Source organism: Macrobrachium nipponense, chromosome 23, assembly GCF_015104395.2.
Source record: "Macrobrachium nipponense isolate FS-2020 chromosome 23, ASM1510439v2, whole genome shotgun sequence".
Classification (NCBI taxonomy): domain Eukaryota; kingdom Metazoa; phylum Arthropoda; class Malacostraca; order Decapoda; family Palaemonidae; genus Macrobrachium; species Macrobrachium nipponense.
Genome location: NC_061090.1, coordinates 72,626,604 through 72,650,251, shown reverse-complemented (window position 1 = coordinate 72,650,251; position 23,648 = coordinate 72,626,604). Strand labels below are relative to the sequence as shown.

Genomic DNA, 23,648 nt, shown 5'->3' with positions numbered 1-23,648 from the left:
GTAGTGGAGCTCTTATGCTGCCTATGCTTTTAAAAGTGATAAAAAGCCAGAACAGGATGTAGCTTAACCAGATTGAATAGGAACCATCTTTCTAAGGGACTGTCCAACCAGTAGCCTTAAACTGCAATGGCCAGATATCAGGTAAGGATGGTCTCTGTCAAAGAAAACAGAAAACTAGTTTAAATAAGGACACTTTCCTATATGGTTTATATCCTTGAAAGTTTTAAAAAAGGATATAATAAAAAGTGACCTAGAGTTGGTTGAACAGGAACCCTCTATTTGTAGTTTAAATTGACCAAAAGCCATATATAAAACAGTGGCTTGGGTTAGCTAAACAAATTAGTTCATAGAAGATTAATCTGAATGGTATGACAATTCGAATTAAAATTTCACATAACTAGTGCAAAATGACTTAACCCTCTTACGCCGAAGGGGTATAATAAAAATCGTCTCCCGTATGCCGAGGGGGTCTCGGAGTGAGCGCCAAAGCGGAAAAAATATTTTTTTCAAAAAATCACAGCGTGCTTAGTTTTCAAGATTAAAGAGTTCATTTTTGGCTCCTTTTTTTGTCATTGCCTGAAGATTTGTATGCAACCATCAAAAATGAAAAAATATCATTATCATATATGAATAATGCGATATATGATAGCGCGAAAACAAAATTTCATATACAATTGTATTCAAATCGCGCTGTGAGCAAAACGGTTAAAGCTAAAGAGTTAATTTTTTTTTTCGTTGTATTGTACACTAAATTGCGATAATTTTGGTATATAACACATTGTAAAACGATCAAAGCAACACAGAGAAAATATTGTCACAAAATGATGCATGAATTCGTAACTCGCGGACGTAAAATTTTTTTTTTCAAAAATTCACCATAAATCTAAATATTGTTCTAGAGACTTCCAATTTGTTTCAAAATGAAGATAAATGATTGAATATTACTATACTGTAAGATATTTAGCTTACAATTGCAGTTTTTGATCATTTTGGATGAGTTAAAGTTGACCGAATGTTGAATTTTTTTATATATATTTTATTTTATATGCAAATATTTCAAAAATGAGAAAAGCTACAACCTTCAATTATTTTTTGTTGTATTCTACATGAAATTGCACATATTTTCATATATAAAACTCTATGAAACGCCTAATATGAAATGGAGCAAATATTACGAGAATGCGATGTACGCATTTCGGAGATTTGTGGTGGAGGGAAGGAAAGTTTTTTTTAAAAATTCACCATAAATCTAAATATTGTGCTAGAGACTTCGAATTTGTTTCAAAAGGAAGATAAATGACTGAATATTACTACACTGTAAGAGTTTTAGCTTACAATTGCGTTTTTCGACTATTTCGGTAGGGTCAAAGTTGACCGAACATGTTTTTTTCCTATTTATCGTGATTTATATGCAAATATTTCGAAAATGAGAAAAGCTACAACCTTCAATAATTTTTTTTTGTATTCTACATGAAATTGCGCACATTTTCATATATAAAACTTTATGTAACAGCTGATTTAAAATGGTGCAAACATTACGACAATCACATGAAAAAATTTGATTTTTTTCGGAAGAGTTACCGCGCGGACACAAGGAAATTTTTTTTTCTTTTTTCATAAATTCACCATAAATTGAAATATTGTGCTAGAGGCTTCAAATTTGTTGCAAAATGAAGGTAAATGATTGAATATTACTAGAATATAAGAGTTTTAGCTTACAATTGCGTTTTTCGACCATTTCGGTAGAGTCAAAGTTGACCGAAGGTTGAAATTTTGGCACATCGTTATTTCAAAACTGATAAAAGCTACAACCATGGGTTGTTTTTAGTTGTATTGTGCATGAAATTGCACACATTTCCATATATAAAACTTTATGTAACGGCTAATTTAAAATGGTGCAAACATTACGACAATCGGACGAAAAAATTTATCGGAAGAGTTACCGTGCGGACGTAAGGAAAAAGTTTTTTTCATAAATTCACCATAAATTGAAATATTGTGCTAGAGACGTCCAATTTGTTGCAAAATGAAGGTAAATGATTGAATATTACTACAATATAAGAGTTTTAGCTTACAATTGCGTTTTTCGACCATTTTGGTAGAGTCAAATTTGACCGAAGGTTGAAATTTTGGCACTTTTTGTTATTTATATGAAAATATTTCAAAACTGATAAAAGCTACAATCATGAGTATTTTTTGTTGTATTCTACATGAAATTGTGCACATTTTAATATATAATACTCCAGGTAACGGCTAATTTAAAATGGTGCAAAAATTATGTCAAAGTGACGGAATAATTTCTGAGATGTGTCACTGATACTTTTTAGTGCAATAAGAAAGAAATTCGCGGTTGCGCGCCTGGGTAACGATTGTAAACAAAGCAACGCCTTGGTCCGTGAGCTCCCAGCATCCCCCAAGGCGCGTGATTCAAAAGTTTTTGCCTGGTAGGCCTATAAGTATTTTTCCGCGAATTTTTAAAATAACTTTTTTTATCGACGTTTAATACGTCCAATCGGCACCCGACAGACAATTTATGTCGACGTTTAATATGTCCAATCGGCGTTAGAGGGTTAATACAACCATATATACAGTTGTCCCCCCGTATTCTCGGGGGATGTGTACCAGACCCCCCGCGAATGGTTTGAATCCGTGAATAGTTGGAACCCTTATAAAAACTGAAAATAGCCTATTTTGTTAGTTAAAACTCACGAAAAACCCACTACAAATTTTTATACTTGTATTTTTCAATAGTCTTATCACAAAAAGTGCATTTTATGATGAAATTGAATGAAAAAAAAACAGTAATTTCTGTATATTTCTCATAGAAAAATACTGTGAATAGGCAAATTTTCCGCGAACAAGGGGTGGGGAAATGTTCCCGAGAAAAATCTGCGAATGTGTGAGTCCGCGAATCCGGTCAACGCGAATACGGGGGCTTCATTGTAGGTGTCAAAACTAATTTAAACCTCAAAAAGTTCAAGTTAACATATATTTCTAATAGAATTTATTACAAATATATGGAAACCATATGAGGAACTACAGAGGTGTCCTTCGTTAACCAATTAATACTAGCTTCTGATAACAACTTGCTTTATATCACTACAGGGCTGCCATTATGCAGGACCCTCAGTTCAAGTGTTCAATAGCAAATTGCTTGGTTTGCTTTTTGCCTATGGGTACGGCCCATACCACCTGCCATGAGCATAGTCCTTGTAAAAAAAAGGGAAAATTTATTTGGGCACCAGATAAGTACCAAACTTGTAGTATGCTATTAGCAGCAAGTTTTAAGGATGAAACAGCTAATTTTAAGCTCTCCCGATGAGTCCTAGGGTTCAATAGGGGTAAGAAAAGGAAAGATTATATCTTTCTGGGAGAACTCTAGCAGCAGATGTTTAACCCTTTCTCAGAACAAGGTTTATGTTTGTGTCAAAGCCCAGTAACATCAGTCCCCAGTATCTCCCAGGAGATTTGTTTGGGCCAAAACCGAGTAACATCAGTCCCCAGTACCTCCCATGTTAATCCCATGAAGGAAGTAGAGGAATCTTTACATGGTGGTGACATTCTTACTATGGAATATGAATTAGGTATTGCCACTGACGTAACTCCCTATCTTGAAAGTTCAAACCCCAGATGTATACTTTAAAATAACATCCTACTTCAAATATACCTTAAATTATTATCCTATTATTGTATTAATCTTAGAAATTATATTATTGATATCATTTTGAAGTCACCTAAGCATTAGTACCCTGAAAGATATATACATACATACTTCTAACCATTCCAGCCAAAACAGAGATAGAGAGAGAATGTGTTACCACTTCGACTTATCTTGTGCTGGGAGAGAGAGAGTTTATCTCTTTAGTCTTTCAGGAATGTTAATGTAGTATGTATTTCTCTTTACTAGTGACTACCAACAAAAAAATTTGTTTGTTTTTTGTCTTCCAAAGATGTATTTCCTTGTATACATTACTTAACTAGCACAGGCAGTCCCCGGTTATCGGAGCATTCGGTTAATGACGATCCGGTTTTATGGCACCATGACAGTAACTGAGACTTGGTGCCACAAGCCCCATAAATCACCAAGTTTCGGTTAATGGCAGTTTTTGCTTATCAGCACCCCCTGAGAATGTAACCCCTATCAATAACTGGCAACTGCCTGTAATGAGATTAAATGATGTTAAATAATAATTATAATAGTTCTCTCTCTCTCTCTCTCTCTTACTGAGATGTATGTTTTTTGTATGATAAATAAATGATTTATTGATAACCAGGGACTGCCTGTATATAAGAAATTATGTACTTTTCGTAACTCAACCATCAATTCTTTTTTTGAATATTTTGTCGGGTATGCAAAAACAAGTGGTAAATTCCCTTAGCACAGCCCAGGAGATCACATTGTTTTGGGTCTATCTGCCGATCGTAAGCTCCGCCCACTGGCTTGACTCACCTGTATGGGGATGGCGAGGGAAGGTGCATCCTGTTATTATACCTCCATGGTTTTGTCTGATTTGTAAGGTAATCATTAGGGTGTTGATGACCTCAAATCTCGGGATGATTCTGGTGGCTGCCAAGTGGCTGTAGGCATTTGGTATCTCAACCTGCTAGCTCAGCTGTCTGAGGAACAAGAGAGATTCCTCCGTGGCACAACCTTCTGTGTCAACCACATGGAGAACGGCACTATCAGGCAGTGCAGTCCCTGTGTCTTCATGGCTGGAGACTATCCAGCATCTCTTGCAAGTGAATCTTTTCTCACTGCACAGCAACAGAGATGACTGAATACCTGACAGTCCTCTGCAGTGATAAACCAGGGCTAAATGGGCCGTCTTCTTTGGTTGGTGTCTTGGACGGGGTCTATCTCCGGTCGGAGCCACTATTCAGCGGGTCGTGAACTTCCTCATCTTCCTTTGCCGAGAGAAGTTTCTCTCTGTTTCAGCTGTAAAGGCTACGGGGCTGCCCTCGACCTAGTTTTGCACCTGATAGGAGTAGATATCTCCTCCTCACTGGAGAGTCTGCTACTGATGAGAAGCTTCAAAAAGTCTTGCCCTCCAAGGGCTTTCAGGCCCCCTGAGTAGGACGTGACTTGTTTTGACAAGCCTGACTTGTGCACTGTACAACCCTTTACAAGAGTTGTCAGACCTGGCATCGGCAAAGAGAGTAGAACTTATGGAATTTCCTTCAGTGTTTAACACTTGAGGGGATGGGGATCAGTTACGTCAGGTTCGAGTCCTTCACGATCCCTTCCTTAGAGGACTTTGCTGATAATGATCCAGATGAGGTGCTAGTGTGTCCTGTTAGAATGTTGTGGTACTATCTTAAGAGGACTCAACATCTCCAAGGGTAATATGCAATCTAGGAGTTGATTTTCCTTTTCCTGCTGCTATTGTTGTCCTTTCTTCTGTTATTGAAGGAATCCTTTTGCAGTGACTTGAGGCTTGTATGGCTCTATTCATACTGAGCTCTCTTAGGCTTACGAAGAGGAAACTCTTAAGTATTCTTACACAGATCTCCCTTTTCCAAGAACAGTATATATTGTGCAATTCTCTTGTTGGGCTCATTCCATGAGTTTTGCAGCAACAGATTCCTTCCCAACAGTTTAGTGATCTCCTGACTTCTCACTTTCCAGGAGACCTACTGACTCATAGTTGTAAGGAATATAAGTATCTGGTGAAAGTTTACTGAACAAACTTTTTGCTGGGTCTCAAAACTATGTACTTAAATTGAGTTGTGTTGTGATGATCGACAAATGCACTGCCGAACATTATTTCCAGAGCAAACACTGAGGAAACAAGCTCTGTGACACACTAGAGTGTATTGAGGAAGCTAGCCAACATGCACGCTGTTGTCAATCTGTGCAAGTAGGATGAAGAAAAATTGAGTTAGTCACGGTAGGTCAGGAGATAGAGCCCTCTTGTCCTGAGTCCTTTATTTTCTATCACTGTGCCAGCTAGCACTTCTGGCTGAGACCAACTATGTACTGTATAAAAGAATACTTTGAGATTTGAGATTGGTTGGTCTGTCTTATGGAGGCCTGGGAGACCATGAGAGCGTAACTCCTTTGAGTACAAACAGTGGCTACACTGTCAAAAATACCTTTAATTTGATGGCAGTATTTTGTTGACTTATTGTAAAATTAACCCTTAAACGCCTATTGGATGTATTAAACATTGACGAAAATTGTCTGTTGGGTGCTGAATTGACGTATGAAACGTTGATGCAAAAATGTTTTTTAAAAATTTGTGGAAAAATAGCTATAGGCCTACTTCGTGAAAACTTTTGAATCATGCACCTTGAGGGATGCTAGGAGTTCACGGATCAAGCTGTTGTTTTGTTTACAATCGTTACAAAGGCACGCAAGCGCGAATTTCTTTCTTCTAGCACTGAAAAACGTCAGTGACACATCTCAGAAATTATTTTGTCACTTTGACATAATTTTTTCACTATTTTATATTAGACGTTACATAGTGTTTTATATATGAAAATGTGCGCAATTTCATGTAGAATACAACTTAAAACAACCCATGGTTGTAGCTTTTATCAGTTTTGAAATATTTTCATATAAATAACGATAAGTGCCAAAATATCAACCTTCAGTCAATTTTACTTGACCAAAATGGTCGAAAACTGCAATTGTAAGCTAAAACTCTTACATTCTAGTAATATTAAATCATTTACCTTTATTTTGCAACTAATTAGAAGTCTCTAGCACAATATTTTGATTTATGGTGAATTTTTGAAAAAACTTTCCCTTACGTCTGCTCGGTAACTTCCGAAAAAATCAGACATTTTTTTGTCCGATTGTCGTAATGTTTGCACCATTTTATAGGAGCCGTTACATAAAGTTTTATATATGAAAATGTGTGCAATTTCATGTAGAATACAATTAAAAAAAACCCATGGTTGTAGCTTTCATCAGTTTTTAAATATTTTCATATAAATAACAATAAATAGAAAAAATTCGACCTTTGGTCAACTATATCTCGACCGAAATGGTCGAAAACTGCAATTGTAAGCTACAACACTTGCAGTGTAGTAATATTCAATCAATTACCTTCATTTTTCAACAAATTGGAAGTCACTAGCACAATATTTCGATTTATGGTGAATTTTTTAAATTAACTTTTTTTTTACGTCTGCACGTTACTAATCCATACATCATATTATGATAATATTTTCTCTGTGTTGCTTTGATCATTTTACAATTTGTTATATACCAAAATCATTGCAATTTAGTGTACAATGCAAAAAAAAAATAATTAACTCATTAGCTTTAACCGTTTTGCTCACAGCGAGATTTGTATACAATTATATATGAAATTTTTTTGCGCTATCATATATTCTAATACATATTTATATATGATATTGATATTTTTTTCATTTCTGATGGTTGCATACTAAACTTCAGGCAATGACAAAAAAAAGAGCCAAAAATGAACTCTTAATCTTGAAAATTAAGCGTGCTGTGATTTAAAAAAAAAAAAACTTTTTCTGCTTCGACGCTCACTCGCGAACCCCGCCGGTATACGGGAGACACTTTCGGAAAAAACGGCTCGGCGTTTAAGGGTTAACTTGGTTGTGTTTATTTATTTATTGTAAATTTTTTTAATGAGGCTACAGAGTCATGTTTTGTTATAGTCATTAGGTACATTTTGGTAAAATTTCTCAATTTGTAATTTGTTATGTATACTACTTTATTCCATCTAGCATGAGGAGCATGTGGTGTCCATCATAACATCTCTTCTTCGAAATTGCCGTCCAAATCAACGGTCCCGTCTTATTAACAAATTTACTGAAAATGATCACGAAAAAGTTGATAGATTACTGGAGCTTCATTTCAAATACCTAGAGAAGGTGTTAGCCACAAATTATGCCCTTGAAGAACAGGCTAAGGTAAGGCTTTCATGGTAATAACATTATAAACTTATTACATAACAGGGCTACAGGATGTAATGTGTTTAGTAATTGAATTTCCCTCATCAGTAAAATGATCAATTAAATAAGAAACAAAGTTTATAGGACTTACCCTTGAATGGAATACTATATGGAGTTTAGGATAATACTTTTTTTAATATATATCAAGATAATGCAAAGTTATTTGTCCCTACACAAGTACAAACTTCCGTTCTTCACATAGGATTTAGCTTGCAAACGCGAGCTGGAACAACCGTTTAATTCTTAGACAAAGTCGGCTTTTGGCCACCATAATGTGCTTCTCTGCCTAACTACCTTTTGTTTTGTTTTAGGGTTTTGTATGCCATGCCATAAATGAGTATAACCATAACCTAACATGACTTCTATTTCATGTGCAGTGGAGGCCAAGGGATTTAGGGAGTTGTGACCCTCTCTAGACCTCTTAGGGAGGTGAGGGTCTGTGAACTTATGATCACTTGGAGACTATGAGGGGCCTTCTGATTTCTGCTTCAACCATGACCCTGACTTTGACAACATTACCAGTCAATATCTGCCGCCTGTGAGACTGCCCCTACTTCCTAGGTAACTCACCATGCAGCATTGGTGATGTCCCTTAATGCTGCATTATACATCATCTGTGAGTGATGCCCTCCTCCATATGCTGTTGTTGAGGGCTTCACTGAGCAAGAAGAATTTCAAGAAGAGGAGAGGAAGTCTTCATCTTTTTCATCTAGTGTTGTCGCCTCCTCCCTTCTTTTAAAGCTAGCAAGCACAGGAAGAGGAAGGTTGCCTCATCCTCCTGTAGGATGTGTTGTAGAATTCGATATCAGTAGTAATGTAAACACAGCAAAATATCAATTCATTAAGGAAAATATAGTAAATTAGGAAAGTATTTATCACAATTCTTTGTTTCTCCCAGTTAGGGAGAGGGATGTAGGAATAACTGTCAATCATCTTGACATGTTGACTGTGTGAAAGGTAGCACCTGGGCAAACAGTCTCTCTCTCTCTCTCTCTCTCTCTCTCAGGGGTAAATGTTTTGGTGAATGAAATGGATAAGATAACTGCTTCCAGTGGTGCTTGCTATCACCCTGTATTGAATCAGTCTGCAACCATCCCCTGACTGCAAGCTACAGAACTTTGGACTAAAGTTCCATCCAACAAGTGACGTTAGGCTAATAAAGCTATCCAGTCAGAAGACTGAATGAACACGTTAGGTTAGGGTTACTCTAGGTTAGGAAATTCTAGCCTAGATGTTACCCATGAACTGTAAGGGTTCCTGAAGTAGCCTAATTTATTTTGAGAGCTAGTGGCTTACTCCCTCTGGTACTAGATAAACATACTAGGATCTTCTAGGTTACCAACAATCTGATGCCGACTGTAGCTTAATGACATGTGGTGCAAGATCTTGGTTTAACAGGTTGAAATGAAATGCTGTTTACAAAAATTACAATAAAAATATAATTTAAATTCTATAATACAACAAAAATATATCTCTTGGTTTATCTATTAATCCTAATGAAAATCGAATTTATCACTTAAATTGTAATTGAAGCAACCATAAATTGGAAATCGTGTTTTACGGACTTCTCTAGGAGCAAGAGCCCGTGCTGACATAAGGCCAGCTAAATCTAAAACAACAACATGTTTTCCACTAAACACTAAGTAATTTATTGAAACTTCTAACAAACCAGCTGTATTAAAGAACACTGACGAGGTATTGAAATCTCATATCTGTAATACAAATATGATTCCTACAGCTAATAATAACAATAATAATAATATCCTTTATTTCAGCTGAGGGCCATATACATGAATATACAAAATACAGACAGTAACATACACAATCTAGATACATGAGACAACATGATGAAAAAAAATGAATAATCGGCACTTATCCACAAAATAGCTTAGGTAACATAAAAGACAGTAATCATAATACTGGTAAGAACAGTAATAATATTGGTGAGAAAAAAAATATCCAATGAGAAAAATAACAGTTAGTGCACATATTATATAAATTAAATTTCAGGTCCAGAGGGCTAAATTCAAAAGTTGAATGTAAAAAAAAATTTAACTTGATAGTATTCACAGTAATAATGAAAAAGTAAAATATCAGCAATAAATGTAATAATGAAAATCTGCAGATGACATCTTGCCGATACAGAGATTAAGTCCTTTAGGGGACAAAAGCCTCATTTTCCCATCTTTCCCACAATTTAGATCTTCTTGCTTCACTCCTTAGGATGCTTTGTATGAGCGAGTTGCTGCTGTTTCTCACTCGGGTTACCAGACTGGACATGGTTCGCCTAACAATGATTTTTAAATTGTCCAGGTGGTTTTCTATGAATATCTGTGTGGTGGAGTAGTAGCGGGGAGTGTTTGTGAGGCGTCTCAGAGTGTCGTGCACAACAGTGATGCGTCTCATGGTCTCTCGGGTATAGTTTGTGCAGAGGGAACACCCATAGATACTGTAGCAGTACAAGCGGAAGAGCAGCAGTTTCACGTCTTGGTGACAGAAGGCAAACCTCCTTGCTGTCATGTTGCCAGTTGCACATAGTTTACGACGCCTCTGTTCAATGTCTGCCGTATCTTTTAGGTTGTCGGTGATAATGTGACCCAAATACAGAAATTCGTGCACAAATTCCAGCCAATGGTTTCCGAGGAAAATTTGTGGTTCTGCAAGATGCTTAAGCGATCTCAGGAGCAGCGACATACACTAGGTCTTGGTTTCGTTGTAGATTATATCAAATTCCTCTGCATATTGGCGGCAAGTGTCGATGAGTTGTTGGAGACCTTGCACTGTTGGAGAAATCAGAACCATATCGTCGGTGTAACAGAGGTTGTTTATAGTTGTTTCATTGACTGTGCATCCGACTGGGAGTGAGTTCAGTTTGACATTCAAGGCATCTGTGTACGTGTTAGACAGGTATGGAGAGAGAATGCCCCCTTGCCGAAGCCCGTTTAGGGAGCTGAAGGTGAACGATAATACGTTACCCCATTTGACACAGAATTGCTGTGTGGAGAACCGGCAATGTAAAATGCCAATTAGATACAGGGGTGTGCCCCTTTTATGCAGCTTCAGGAAGAGCTTCAGGTAGTTTACTCTGTCAAATGCTTTTCTCACATCTACAAAACAAGGGAAAACAGGAGAGGCTGATGATAGGTAGTAGTTCAGCAATTCTTTCAGTATGTAGATGCAGGTGTCGGTTAAGTGGTTTGCTTTAAACCCGAACTGGTTGTCAGTGGTGTGTAGAAAGGGCAGAAGTCTCACTAGAAGAACCGACTCAAGTATCTTTGATGCGATCGTTGTGATTGCAACCAGCCGGTAGTTGCCAGGGTCAGCTGCATCCTTTAGCTTGTTTTTGATTAATGGTATCAAGTGAACTAAGAGTAGGGAGTCTGGAAGAAACCAGTGAATTATGCAAGCATTGAATAGGGCAGCTAGCAAAATGTAAATTATCGGATGGCAGAATTTGAAAGCCTCTGCAGGAAGACCATCACAGCCGGGCAGTTTATTTTTAGGTAGGCTGTTTATGGCATCGCTGATGTTACCTGGCGTAATACGGTCTGCAAAATGAAATTGAATGTTGTCAGTAAGGAGGTTATCTACATCCCTTCAGGAATCTCGATCATTTATGCAATTCAGGATATTGTTGAAGTGATCGTCCCACATACTTGCGATAGTTTCGTCTCCGACTGCTTCCCCTACTCTCTGTGATAGCTTTTTAGTTTTGGGATTTAAGGACTGAATATCTTTCCAAAGACGAGGATAATCACCAGATTCTAAGTTTCTAGACATTGCATCGGCTTAGTTGTTTTTCGTTTAACCTGCAGTGCTTAAGAGCGAGTTTGAACTGCACTCTCGCCTGTCTCATTATAATGCAGTGTGCCCTTCCCTGGGGCTACCATTTTGCCTCCACAGTAAAAACATTTCTCGTGAGTATGTTTACAGATCTTTAACCAAGTCATTCCATCCAAGTATATTACGAGAATTACCTTGATGAAATCTATAGGCAGTTCTGCCCGAAGCAAGCATAGCGGAGATTATGTTCGAATAGAATTCATTCAGATCCCTCCAGTGGTGGTCATTTCTACAATTTGTGTTAGTACAAAGTAAGGCGTCTGCCGGTTGAACTATTGACCGCAACCTGGCTTCCGTGGTCGCCCTAAAGTATCTGGTTTTCTGTTGGAGTTTGAAATCCCAGTTTACCGCTGGTGGGCGATCAGTTATGGGGTTCACGGTAGGGAGGGATGGGGTACTGAATGACACTTGTAATGGGATGTGATTGTAGCCCATTGCAAGATCATAGCAAATATTGCAGGTCATAATAGGATCATGAAGTTGTGGAGATGTGATGCAGTGGTCCAGCCAGGAGGTTGTAATAGCGTCCGCTCTATTGTGTACATATGAATAGGAGGGGGAGGGAGGAGCATTACATCGCTAATTTGGAGAGCATGATTTTGACAGAAGCGAGTAAGTTCTTTATAAAATTGTTTTGTGGGGTGAGAATTAAGGTCCCTGATTATACAAATATGATCAGCAGGAGAATCATGAATATTACTGTGTAACTCCCCTAGGATCATGCAGTAATGATCAAAATTATTGTTATTTTCCCATGGCATATAAACATTAATGATTAGGATTTGAGAGTTCCCTACTGTCTCTTGAAGCCCCAGCAATCTGTCACTCCTGTAGGTCATCACCTTTATCATATTGTCTAACGATTTGTGCCACAGGAAAGAAAGGCCCCCTTTCGGGTGACTGGCTATGATTTGATCTGTAACTTGCATCGATGAAGTCGAGAAGGTTCTGAAGTCTTCATGAATTGAATCGCAGGTGGCAAGGTCATGTGGCCAGAGGAGTGTTTCTTGCAATGCAATGATGCCTTTGAAGTTTTTGCAGAACATGTTTAAGAGAGGAATGTTCCGCTTGAGGCCAAAAATATTCCAAGAGATTATGTTTAATGTATCCATGGCTACTCACGAAGATAGGAGATGAATGCGCTCATCATTTGGGTGGATGGGAGGGTTAGCCAGGGGGAATGGGCAGTCACTCGCCATGGAGGGTTCCTGGCACTTGCGGTGGAAATGACCCTGGTTGGAGTGTCAGTAAGTTCCCTGGGGGTGGTTGTTCCCGGATTAGTTTATATCTTGAAACTAATATTAGGACCAAAATTCTCGCCTTTAAGAGCGTCGAGGTGTTGAAATAGGCAGGTAATCCTGTAAGCCACTTTATGTTTACTTCTGCCATGGAGTTTGTGAGAGATGAGTGGGTCAGAGCCAGTGAGAAACTTGACTCTCTCCACTATGGCGTCTAGCGTCACCGATGAGTGCAGATTGTGAATTACTACGTGACATCTCTTCTCAGGTGTCGGGCGAGGTGAAACACAAATGTTTGGCTCCAGTCCAGCAGCCAAATGAGAGGCTTTTCTCTTCTTTCTGCTTGTTTGTATCTGCGAGCCGCTAGACCCCTCATGATCACTCTCATCTGCATCTACGATGGGGGTTTGTGGGGGAGAGACAGGGTGGGGAGGATTACGAGGGCTGGTAATCATCACTGGAGATGTATCTTCCAACGGAGGCACTGGGGAGGGAGAAGAGGTTGGGAGAGCAACAGTCCCCTCAGAACGGTCTATAGGTGACAGGAGCACTTCCGTGTTGCTGGGAGGCGAGGAAAAACTGGATGCCGCATTCATAGGAGTCTGGTGGCTATCTGTGCGATTGTCTATCGATCCCTGCACTCCTTTGATCGCATCCCAGATCTGTGTGAGGTTATTTGTTTCCATCGTTTTAAGACTGTCTAGGGATTCCTGTAATCCTTTGATAACGTCCCAGATTCTTGATAATTATCATTTGTCTCCTCAATTTTTTCAGAGTTTTTTCCAATTATTTCTGAGAGAGATTTTGCTGTTTGGAAGGCATTTTCTGCCGTGTGGTACACCGCAGGTAGGCTTAGGTCAGCAGGCCCCTTTGGAGGCAGATTGTAAGGGTCATCGGTGTAGATTTCCACCGAGCAGGTCCTTAGCCACTTAGTGATATATGATATTTTCTTGTGAGAGGACAAGTTCGTCGCGGATCACTCCTTGAGAATGCTCTCTGGTATCAGATCTTTGCATTTTGTATATGCAATGTTGATTTCCTCATCGGAGAAGGCATCACTGACAGATTGTATAGCGGACTCGGAACGGTTCGATTGGTATTGTATAAAGTAGACAATTGTTCGCAAGTATGGAACTTGTGTGTGGGTTGCACAGGCACCGGTAGGTGCCAGGGTCACTTGCGCAACGGTTGTAGTTTGGTTGGATGACATTTTTGTGGTAAGGGAAGGGTCAAGCACTAACACATACACTGCATTCTTTTACCCATTTCACAGGACCAATAGGCCTCGAGTAGCTATGATTTGAAAGATTTCTAAGGCACTGATTGGAGCAGAAAGAATATTAGTATATCTGCAATTGCACAACACTCTCCGGCTTACACGCCGGGCATTACATGGAGACACTATTAACACATTGCTTACTATAAGAGGTATAATCACCAAGGGCAAAAAACCCTTCTTTTCTGTGAAGAAACGTGAGAGAGACCTCCAACACGTCCGCCCCCACACACACCTTGGAGATAGGAGATAACCACATCTCCGTAAAAACATAGTCTTACAAAATTTGAAGACTTCTCTGTAGCCATGTCAGATGCCTTCTCCCTGCATGAAAAATGAAAACATTAGAAACCACTCATGGTGAATAAGACACACCTAAACACTGAACCAAACATTACAAATGATATAGTCCCTTCATAAGTTCAAATTAACTGGACAAAAATACCACTTTCATTCAAGAAAAATGAAGAATTACAATTTTGGTTTCATGATTCATAATGATAAAGTTATATTTCAAAGGCAAACTTAAGTGCAAAAAGGCACTATGATTATCAAACATATTATAACAGTACAATAGAGAATATTTTATTATTGTTGATGTTCCATAACTAATTGTGAAAATATTTTAAAATCTGATTGTTCATACGCGAAAAAACCCTCGATCTTAACAATAGGATAATTTCTAGCGCCTAGCTGGATCCGGTTAAAAAGCAGATGAAAGCAAGGAATCTTGTGATATTTGGCAACACATGCGTAGATCGGGTGAAGAGGAGGCTTTCGCGCCCGTGGTGGAGGCGCCTGTTATCGCGGTTGTTCTGGAATCGTCGGGCGTGTTGTGGAGCCCAACACGTGCCTAAGTGGCAGGAGAAACGTAGCGAAATATGATGCAATATTTCGTCGAGATTCATCTAAGAAGTTCTAGTAATCTCGATAGCCTGTGACGTTCGCCGTAGGCTTCGCCCCCAGAGTGCCGTATAAATACGACGGTCGTAGCAGCAGCAGCAGAGATCGTAAAAGAGAGATCACTAGTTAGTCACAGAGATATATCCTCGGTAAGAGCCACAGATCAGATTATCAGTGAGAGATCAGCAGCAGCAGAGATCATCCGTGAGAGATAAGAGAGAAAGGGATCGACGAAGGATCAAGAAAAGTTGCTCGAGAGTTGGTTTGATTTTGGTCTAGTCATCTCTGGGAGTGGACGACCGAGTTATCTCGACGTTGAGAAGACTTCAGAGAAGTGTCCTGCTAGAGGTTTTGGGGAGTTCCTGACTTTCAAGTATCGAGAGTAGACATTATTTTCTGCAATACGGAGTCAAGAGGACGTCTGCAATCGCCGATCTCCTTTTGTGAAGCCATCGCTTCAAGTCACTAAACCGGCCAGCAAGTATTTGAATTACCTCACTGTTCCCCCAGTTCATGCAGAGTAAGATTTTGCCTTTTTATGTAAATAGGAGATGCCATTCTGCATTTACCTTTGTTAGTAAGCTTGTAAATAAACTTTACTTGTGTTAGTGTTTCTTTTTATATTCGTATCCCCAGTTTCAACTGTTGGTGTTGAAATTTTTTTTTTTTTTTATTCATTTCATATCAAACCTGAAGCGGACCTCTCTCAGAGGCCGTAACAGTTAGTCTTGGCAGTTTACAGGGAGAAGCTGCTGCAAGACAGGGATCGTCTACTTCAGTTCTGTCTGGACCTGGTCATGGTCATCGATACGACAGTGGCAAGAGTATTCCCATCGGATCAGAGATTGGAGAAGTTGCGGGCAGTAGCGCGCAACTTCCTGTCAAAGTCACATCAGTCAGCTCATCAGTGGCAGGTTCTTCTGGGGGTGTTATCTTCCCTGGAGAAGCTGGTCCCTCATGGGCGTCTTCATCTTCAGTCTTTGCAATGGAGACTGGGGGAATTCTGGTCTCCGGCGGGGGACTCTCCCCTGTTTATGGTTCCTCTGTCTTTGGAAGTGAGAGAAGACCTTCGTTGGTGGTTGGACGACCAGAATCTATTGAAGGGCGTCCCTCTGCGTTCTCTCCCTCCGGACTTCCTTCTGTTCTCAGACGCCTCCCTCGCAGGTTGGGGCGGGCACTTAGGCGGCCTCGTCGCTTCAGGCTTTTGGGGTTTGGAGGACAAGCAGCAACATATCAACGTCTTGGAGTTGTAGGCGGCTTTCTTGGGTCTGAAGGGGTTTCGGGGGAAGGTGGAGGGTCACTCTGTTGTTCTCATGTCGGACAACACCACGGTGGTAGCCGACGTGAACAAACAGGAAGGCCTGGTTTCTCAGCAACTTCACGCCTTGACCGTCGAGCTTCACCAGTGGGCAATCAGCAATTCGGTAGAGCTCTCAGCCAGGGATATCCCAGGGAAACGGAACGTGGTCGCAGACAAACTCAGTCGCCGGGATCAGATCCTAGGCACAGAGTGGTCCCTTCATCAAGTGGTGGCAGACAAGCTTTTCCAGATTTGGAGGAGACCCATGCTGGACCTTTTCGCGACACGCTACAACAGGAAGCTAGAGGTGTTCTGTTCAGTGGTTCCAGATCCCTTAGCATTGGCAGAAGAAGCAGTTCAACATCCCTGGGACAACCTGGAGGTGTATGCCTTCCCTCCGTTTTATTTGATCCGTCAGTTCTGAACAGGCTGATGAGTTCACAGGGTCTCAGAATGACTTTGGTAGCCCCTCTGTGGCCTCAGGCGGAATGGTTTCCAGATCTGCTGTCGTTGTTGTCAGAGATTCAGAGGGAGATTCCCCCTTGGCGGCATCTCCTGTGTCAGCCCCATGCAGAAAGGTTCCACCAGTCAGTAGAATCCCTGTCTCTTCACGGTTAGAGGCTATCGACTATCTCCTCCGAGTGAGAGGCTTTTCTCAGGGATCAGCTGGGCACATATCCTGCAATCTTAGGAAGTCAACCTCCGCAGTTTACCAAGGCAAATGAGCGATCTACTGCGATTGGTGTCGTAAACAGGGTTTTTCTCCACAGATCTATGAGCACATTTTCTCTGGGTCCTGTGGTGGCTGCCCAACAGGTTGTGTAACTCATAGTTGCCCTTAATGGGGCACCTTTGTATCTTACCTAAGATGATTGTGTGGATGAGAGAATGAGTGAGTTGGCTGGTCTCCTTCTTTTTCTTGTACCTTTCCTTCTTCCTTCAGGCAGTTTAAGGATTAGACACGTCATTTGCTGGACTGGTCTGATACAGGTGAGTGAGGTAGTCATACTGGTAGTGTGGTCGTGCAATATACAAAATCTTACCCACTATTTGGTAGCATAGGCTCCACTCCTTGGCAAGGAGGAGTCGGGAGTAATACAAACCCGTGTCATGGTTTGTTATTGGACAGTCAGTTTCCCTTTGGTTCCCTATACAATTGTTATCCCATATATCATTGTACGTCACTCAGGTTCTGAGTAGTTAGATATTACTTTATCTAGCTTCTCAACGGGCTTCAGTCCCTCTCCAAGAACTATGTATTTCTTTTGAGAGCTGGACTGGCGGGTAGGCCCCCAGCATGTCTAGGATGTCTTATACCTCCCTCCAAGTATGAGTCTATCCTATTGTTAAGACTGAGGGTTTGTTCGCGTATGAACAAATGACAAATTTTCTAAGACAATTTGTATTTTTCATAGCTACAAACCTGAGGTCTTAACGTTACACTGCCCACCTCTAGCCGCCCCTCTGTTTGGTAAGTCATCCTGAGTTGGGAAAAACTGGTGTACATGAACGGTCCTTGACCACTCTTCACCTGATCTACGCATGTGTTGCCAGATATATCAAGATTCCTTGCTCTCATCTGCTTTTTAACCGGATCCAGCTAGGCGCTAGAAATTATCCTATTGTTAAGACCTCAGGTTTGTAGCTATGAAAAATACAAATTGTCTTAGAAAATTTGTCATATTTCATACATAAGCCACACAAGGTTACTGTACGTACTCTCCTCCGCAGCCTGTCAAGTCAAGTCTAATTCTTAGTTATTGTGCTGAGACTCAATTGTAAACACCAGTTCTCTCTCTCTCTCTCTCTCTCTCTCTCTCTCTCTCTCTCTCTCTCTCTCTCTCTCTCTCTCTCAATGAAATATGAATTACTGTATCATAAACTTGTATGTACAAAATTAAAATTGATAATTCCATTAACCCTTAAGAGCTGGGCTTAAAAAACATATGCAGCACCCCAGGCTGGGAAACTTTTAGGTTGGCCAAATTAAGAAAAAATAAATGCATCATTGGAAAGAAAATAGTATGCAAATGCAGATGGTGTAATAAAAAAATTCCCCAAAAATTCTCCCTACCTTCCATGAGTAGTTGAAAAAGACTATTTACAACCACTTGTGTGGGCCTCTTTTACAAGACAATCATAAATTTTACAGAGTTATACATGATTTTTCGTAATTAATAATTTTATTTTATTTTGTAAAGTTATAATTACAGCTCACACAATATCAAAACAGTAAGAACTAAACTCAGTAACAAATTCTGAGTATATTTGTTATAAAATATTTACATAAATTTACCAAGACCAAAGATACAGTAACTGTTTTGGACTGTACATGTTTTTTCTAATATTTCTTTGCACTTTTCTTTGCAAAATTCCAATTATAACTGACATACTATCATTAGAGATGGGAACTAAAACCAACAACTACCCCTGAGTATATTTATGAACAGACATATAAAAAGACCTCGTGTGAGATAGAGGAAAGTAGAACATCTCTTCCTGAAGTCAAGTACACAACTAAGTCATGAGCTTCCTAGAATCAGCCGGCTGAGCCAGTCTAAAAGTTGCCATTAATGAATTTATGGGTTATAGAAGTAATGGAACCTCTTCCCCACCTAATTCCCCCAGATTGATGACGCGTAATATTGATGCTCATTAGTGAATCCGTCCACCACTCAAAACCTGTTATTGCTACTCATATGAGGATATTTGTCCTTCAAGGGTTAATACATTCGTTTCTTTTAGCGAATAAAAAAATGATTTCGTAATTCTTTGGGAAGTGTCCTCAATCAGCTGATTCACAGAATGTAGACATTGCAAATGTTGGGACAATCCTTTTTTTTTTTTTTTTTTTTTTTTTTTTTCCATTACATATTGCAGTAAACCTTCCGTATTCATGGAGGATGGGTACCAGAGCCCCCAGCAAATAGCTAAAATCCACAAATACTTAAGACCCCTCTACAAATGCTTATAACTGCCTGTTTTGATAGTTAAGACTCAAAAATAAACCCTCTGAAAATGCTTATACCTGAATATTTTAACGAATATATCACAAAAATATTTTTAATATTTCTCAGTGAAAAATACAGCAATTTTTTCTTGAATTATGGGTATATACGGTCTAGGAAACATTTGTGAATAGGTAAGTCCACAAGTAACAGGAGTCTACTGCACGATGGTAACAGATCAGTATGATAATGCAGTGCAGTGCTCCCCCACTTTTACTTTGGGAAAGGTTCCAGAACCTACTGTGGAAATGCAAAAATCCCCTTGTACCCCTTAAACTAAAATGCTTACATGTCATTCAACCAAAAATATATGTAAATTAGTATACCAAAACAATTTAATATCATTTCAAACAAAAATATACCCCAAACCAACATCCCATAACATCCTAAGTCATCTTAGATTTGGATCCTTTTACAATTGTTACTCTTATATATATGTGCCCCCAAAATGCTTATAACAATGATTTACTAATTTTCAAATATTGATATTAAGTAAATGCAGCAAAATAACCTATAATATGTTTAATACAAATTAAATAAATCTTTAATACAAATTAAATAAATCTGTCTTACAGAATGTTTGACAACTAATCAAGTTACTCTGTATACATAACCATTGCCGTTTTCTCTCAAAATATTGAAGTCGTCCCATTTTATTTATATTTTGGTAGAACATTTAAAATGAAAACTAATTTGCTTTTAGTAAAGCAACACTAATTTTTCATTTTGTGTTCATGACTAAATACAGATTATGATAAAAACAATTTACAGTGTATTTATAATGATATAGTATAAAATGTAAAGCTCATTCCAGGCTAGGCCCCAAACTAAGCATAGGTTCTCTCTCTCTCTCTCTCTCTCTCTCTCTCTCTCTCTCTCTCTCTCTCTCTCCTCTCTCTCTCTCAGGATAATGTGAAATGTTTTTGAAATTATGTTAGTGTAAATTGGTTTTGGATGATAGAGGATATTTTATTTATGATGTAGTGTATCTAGCACATATTAACCCTCCTGGGATATGCAGCCCCCCAGGCCAGCAAAACTTTTAGGTCAGTTTATGTAGGAAAAAACACATCAATGGAAAGAGGAAGATATGCAAATGCACATTGTGGAAAAAAAAAAATTCAAAAAGATTTTCACGACTCTCCACAAGAAGTTGAAAATTGCTATTTACAACTTGTTGTGGGGCCTCTTTTACAAAACAATCATAAATTTTGTACATGAACTTCCCTGCCAGATATATACTTAGCTATAGTCTCCGACGTTCCGACAGAATTTCAAATCTCGCGGCACACGCGACAGGTAGGTCAGGTGGTCTACCTTACCCGCCGCTGGGTGGCGGGCGTATGAACCAATCTATCTCTCCAGCCAGATTTTTTTCTGTCGCTGAAGCGATAACAACTGTTGTCGTTTCATTCCGATATATTCTTCATTTCTCGCTTGCCTGGAGATTGATTTGGACATTTTGGTGACGTATTCGCTCTATTTTGGCTTGGCATACGCTGATTGTGGACCGTTATTGACTTTGCGCTGGATTTTCCTGTAGAATGTCTGATTTTGATTCTGTTTCCAAAACTCCGGTTTTGTTTAGAGTATGTTTGACCGCATGGATGTAAGGTGAGGTTACCGAAAGCTTGCGGTTTTGACCCCTCATCACTTTCTGTGTTAAATGTAGGGGGAATGAATGTTCGTTTAGTAACCCGTGTCAAGAGTGTGAGGTTTTGAACGAAGATGAATATAAGGCTCTTTCTTCTTATATTAGGAAACTTGAAAGGGATTGGGTACGTAAAGCTTCTTCAAGGAGTTCGAGCAGGTCGAGAATGAGTGAGAATGAAACTAACATTAATGTAGTTTTAGAACCTTCCTCCCAGGTCTCAGCTTCCTGCTCCCCGCACCGAAGCCGTAGATTCGTCTTCGGAGGCGGGCGGCCTCAAAAGCTTCCTGTGTTCTAGGAAGACAGAAATCTTCGTACTGATCAAGGTAAGAGTGTTCCATGATGATAGTGCAGTGTACCCAGTGATGTGGAGGGTGCGTCTGACCGCTTTCCTTAGTGCCTCCAGGCCTAGACCTCTTCCAGACTCCCATTTCCAGTGGAGGAGGAAAGTCGAAAGCCGCAGGAGGGCTAGGGAGAGCCCCCACCGGTCAGGCGTCCCCTCGGCAGATCCTGAAGTTCGCTCCCAGGCTGCCTTGGATCGTAAGAAGAAGAATATTCTTCGTCAGTGTTTTTCGTCATCCTCTTCTCCTTCGCCGAAGCGTGGTTGGAGCTCTAAGGAGGCGTCACGCCCGTTGAAGAGGGCTGCGGAGGCTCCCTTCAGTACGTTAGCGTCCAGCCAGAAGACTTTTCTGATGTAGCTTCCTTGCAAGCAAAGAAGCCTAGGAGATCCAGTGATCGCCCTCCTCCTTCTCCCGCTCCTCGCGCTGAGCTTGCTTCGGAAGAAGATCCTGGGGACTCTCCTTCTCGAGTGCTAGCGGGCCTACAAGCTCAGATCACAGCCTTGGCGGACTCCTTGGCATCGAGATCGAGTAGAAGGAAGGATTTGTCTCTCCCTATCAAGAGATCGAGGCGCGTTTCGTCGGAAGAGCGCTCTCCTTGTAATCGGCGATCTCCTTCTTTTGAGGATACTTCTACACATCGTAACATTTCACGAGAGGAACACCACTCCCGCTCGGAGGTGTCGAGACGCCATTCGTCGGATAGGCGCTCCTTGGACTATGAAGATATTTCCCCAGATCGGATTCCTGCCTCGGGTAGACGCTCAGCCCCTTCTGTTTCTCCTTCTTCTAGAGTTCGTGCAAGAAGAGAGAGTCGCTCAGGTCATAGAAGACTTATTTCGTCGTCTCCGTCTCGTCTTTCTTCTCCTCGCCTTCTCAGAGAACCTAGGGAATGCCCTTCTGAAAGTAGGCGCGCTTCTCCTTCCGACTACTGTCGTCGGGCGTCGGATAACGTGACTGGTAGGCGCTCATCGCATGGAGTTCGCTCCTCCCCTGGTAAGACATCAAGAGTCTAGTAGAGCCCTTCTCCTGGTAAGCGTCCTTCTTTTAGTAGCTGTTCTCCTGGAGAAAGACTCCTTGATCCTCGTTTGCTTCGTTCTCCTAGTAGGCGCTCTTCGTTCTCGAGACTCCCTACTCCTGATTCGGTCTCCTCTTGCTAGAAGTCAAGAACGCCTCAAGCGCCCAGCCCTTTCTGGGTTGGGAACGGCGTCGGAGCCTTACAGACGTTCTCGCCCCTTGGTTAAGGACCAAGATCTCGTCGAACGCCCTGTTCCGTTTAAGCGCTCGGAGCATAGCAGCCGCTCTCGCTTCGTAGGCATCAAGAGCCTCTCAAGCGCCCCACCTCCTGGTAGGCGCCCACCCTATTTTTAGCAACGTTTCGCCGCTTGGTAGGCGCCAGGATTCCCCTAAGCGCCCTGTGACAGATAGGCGCTCGGCGCCTAGTAGGCGCTCTCCTCTACGATCGGCGCCAAAAAAAGGAGGATTTTAGTAGGCGCTCTCCCTCTCGTAGTTTCCCCTAGGGATAGACATGGTCTTTCTAGGAAGGGAGTCCTTCCTCTTTTGCTGTTAAGAGTTTGTCTTCGTTTTAGGAAGGAATGCGAGATTAGACAAGAATTTTTCGGATAAGCGTCCTTACTTTTTTAACGACTCCGGTCGTTCTCCTGTACGCCTCTCTACTTTGGAACTCTTCATCCTCATTCAAGACGTGTCTCCTTCATCGCACTGTACCCCAGCTAGGAAATCATCTAAGGATTCTCATAAGGATCCTCATCCTCGTTCTCCCTCTTCAAGAAGACCAGGAAGCCTCTGAGGAGAAACTAATACATCGGCAACAGTTTCTTCGTACAAGAGCTCACAGAGCTTCTCCTACAGGAGTTCGGAGAGTCCTTTGAGCCCTAATGCTCCTCCTTCTCCACACTCGTTGTTCTCCACAGCGAAAGCAACGAAAAGATCTTCGTGTGTGGAGAATGAAACCGACTCTTTCTATGAAGAAGCGCTCAAGAGTTTCGGTTCATGGATGCGTACTAAAGAAGAAGCGGGGAAAACTTATGTTTGCCTTCCCTCCGTTGAAGCTTTCAGGACGGACAGGATTTTTGGTATAGACAGGAGAACCTTGGGACTGGGCCTTCTGTCTTCAGCTGACGCAGATTTTTCGGCAC

At 40.6% G+C, this 23,648-nt stretch overlaps 1 protein-coding gene across 1 annotated transcript in view; it reads left to right on the top strand.

The window, feature by feature from the left end:
* LOC135201611 (beta-catenin-like protein 1) overlaps nt 1-23,648 on the top strand; it is a 143,867-nt gene that overhangs the window by 95,985 nt on the left and 24,234 nt on the right. The window contains exon 9 of the mRNA XM_064230669.1: nt 7,705-7,890. Coding sequence (XP_064086739.1) covers nt 7,705-7,890 — 186 coding nt within the window. The remainder of the gene's footprint in view (nt 1-7,704; nt 7,891-23,648) is intronic.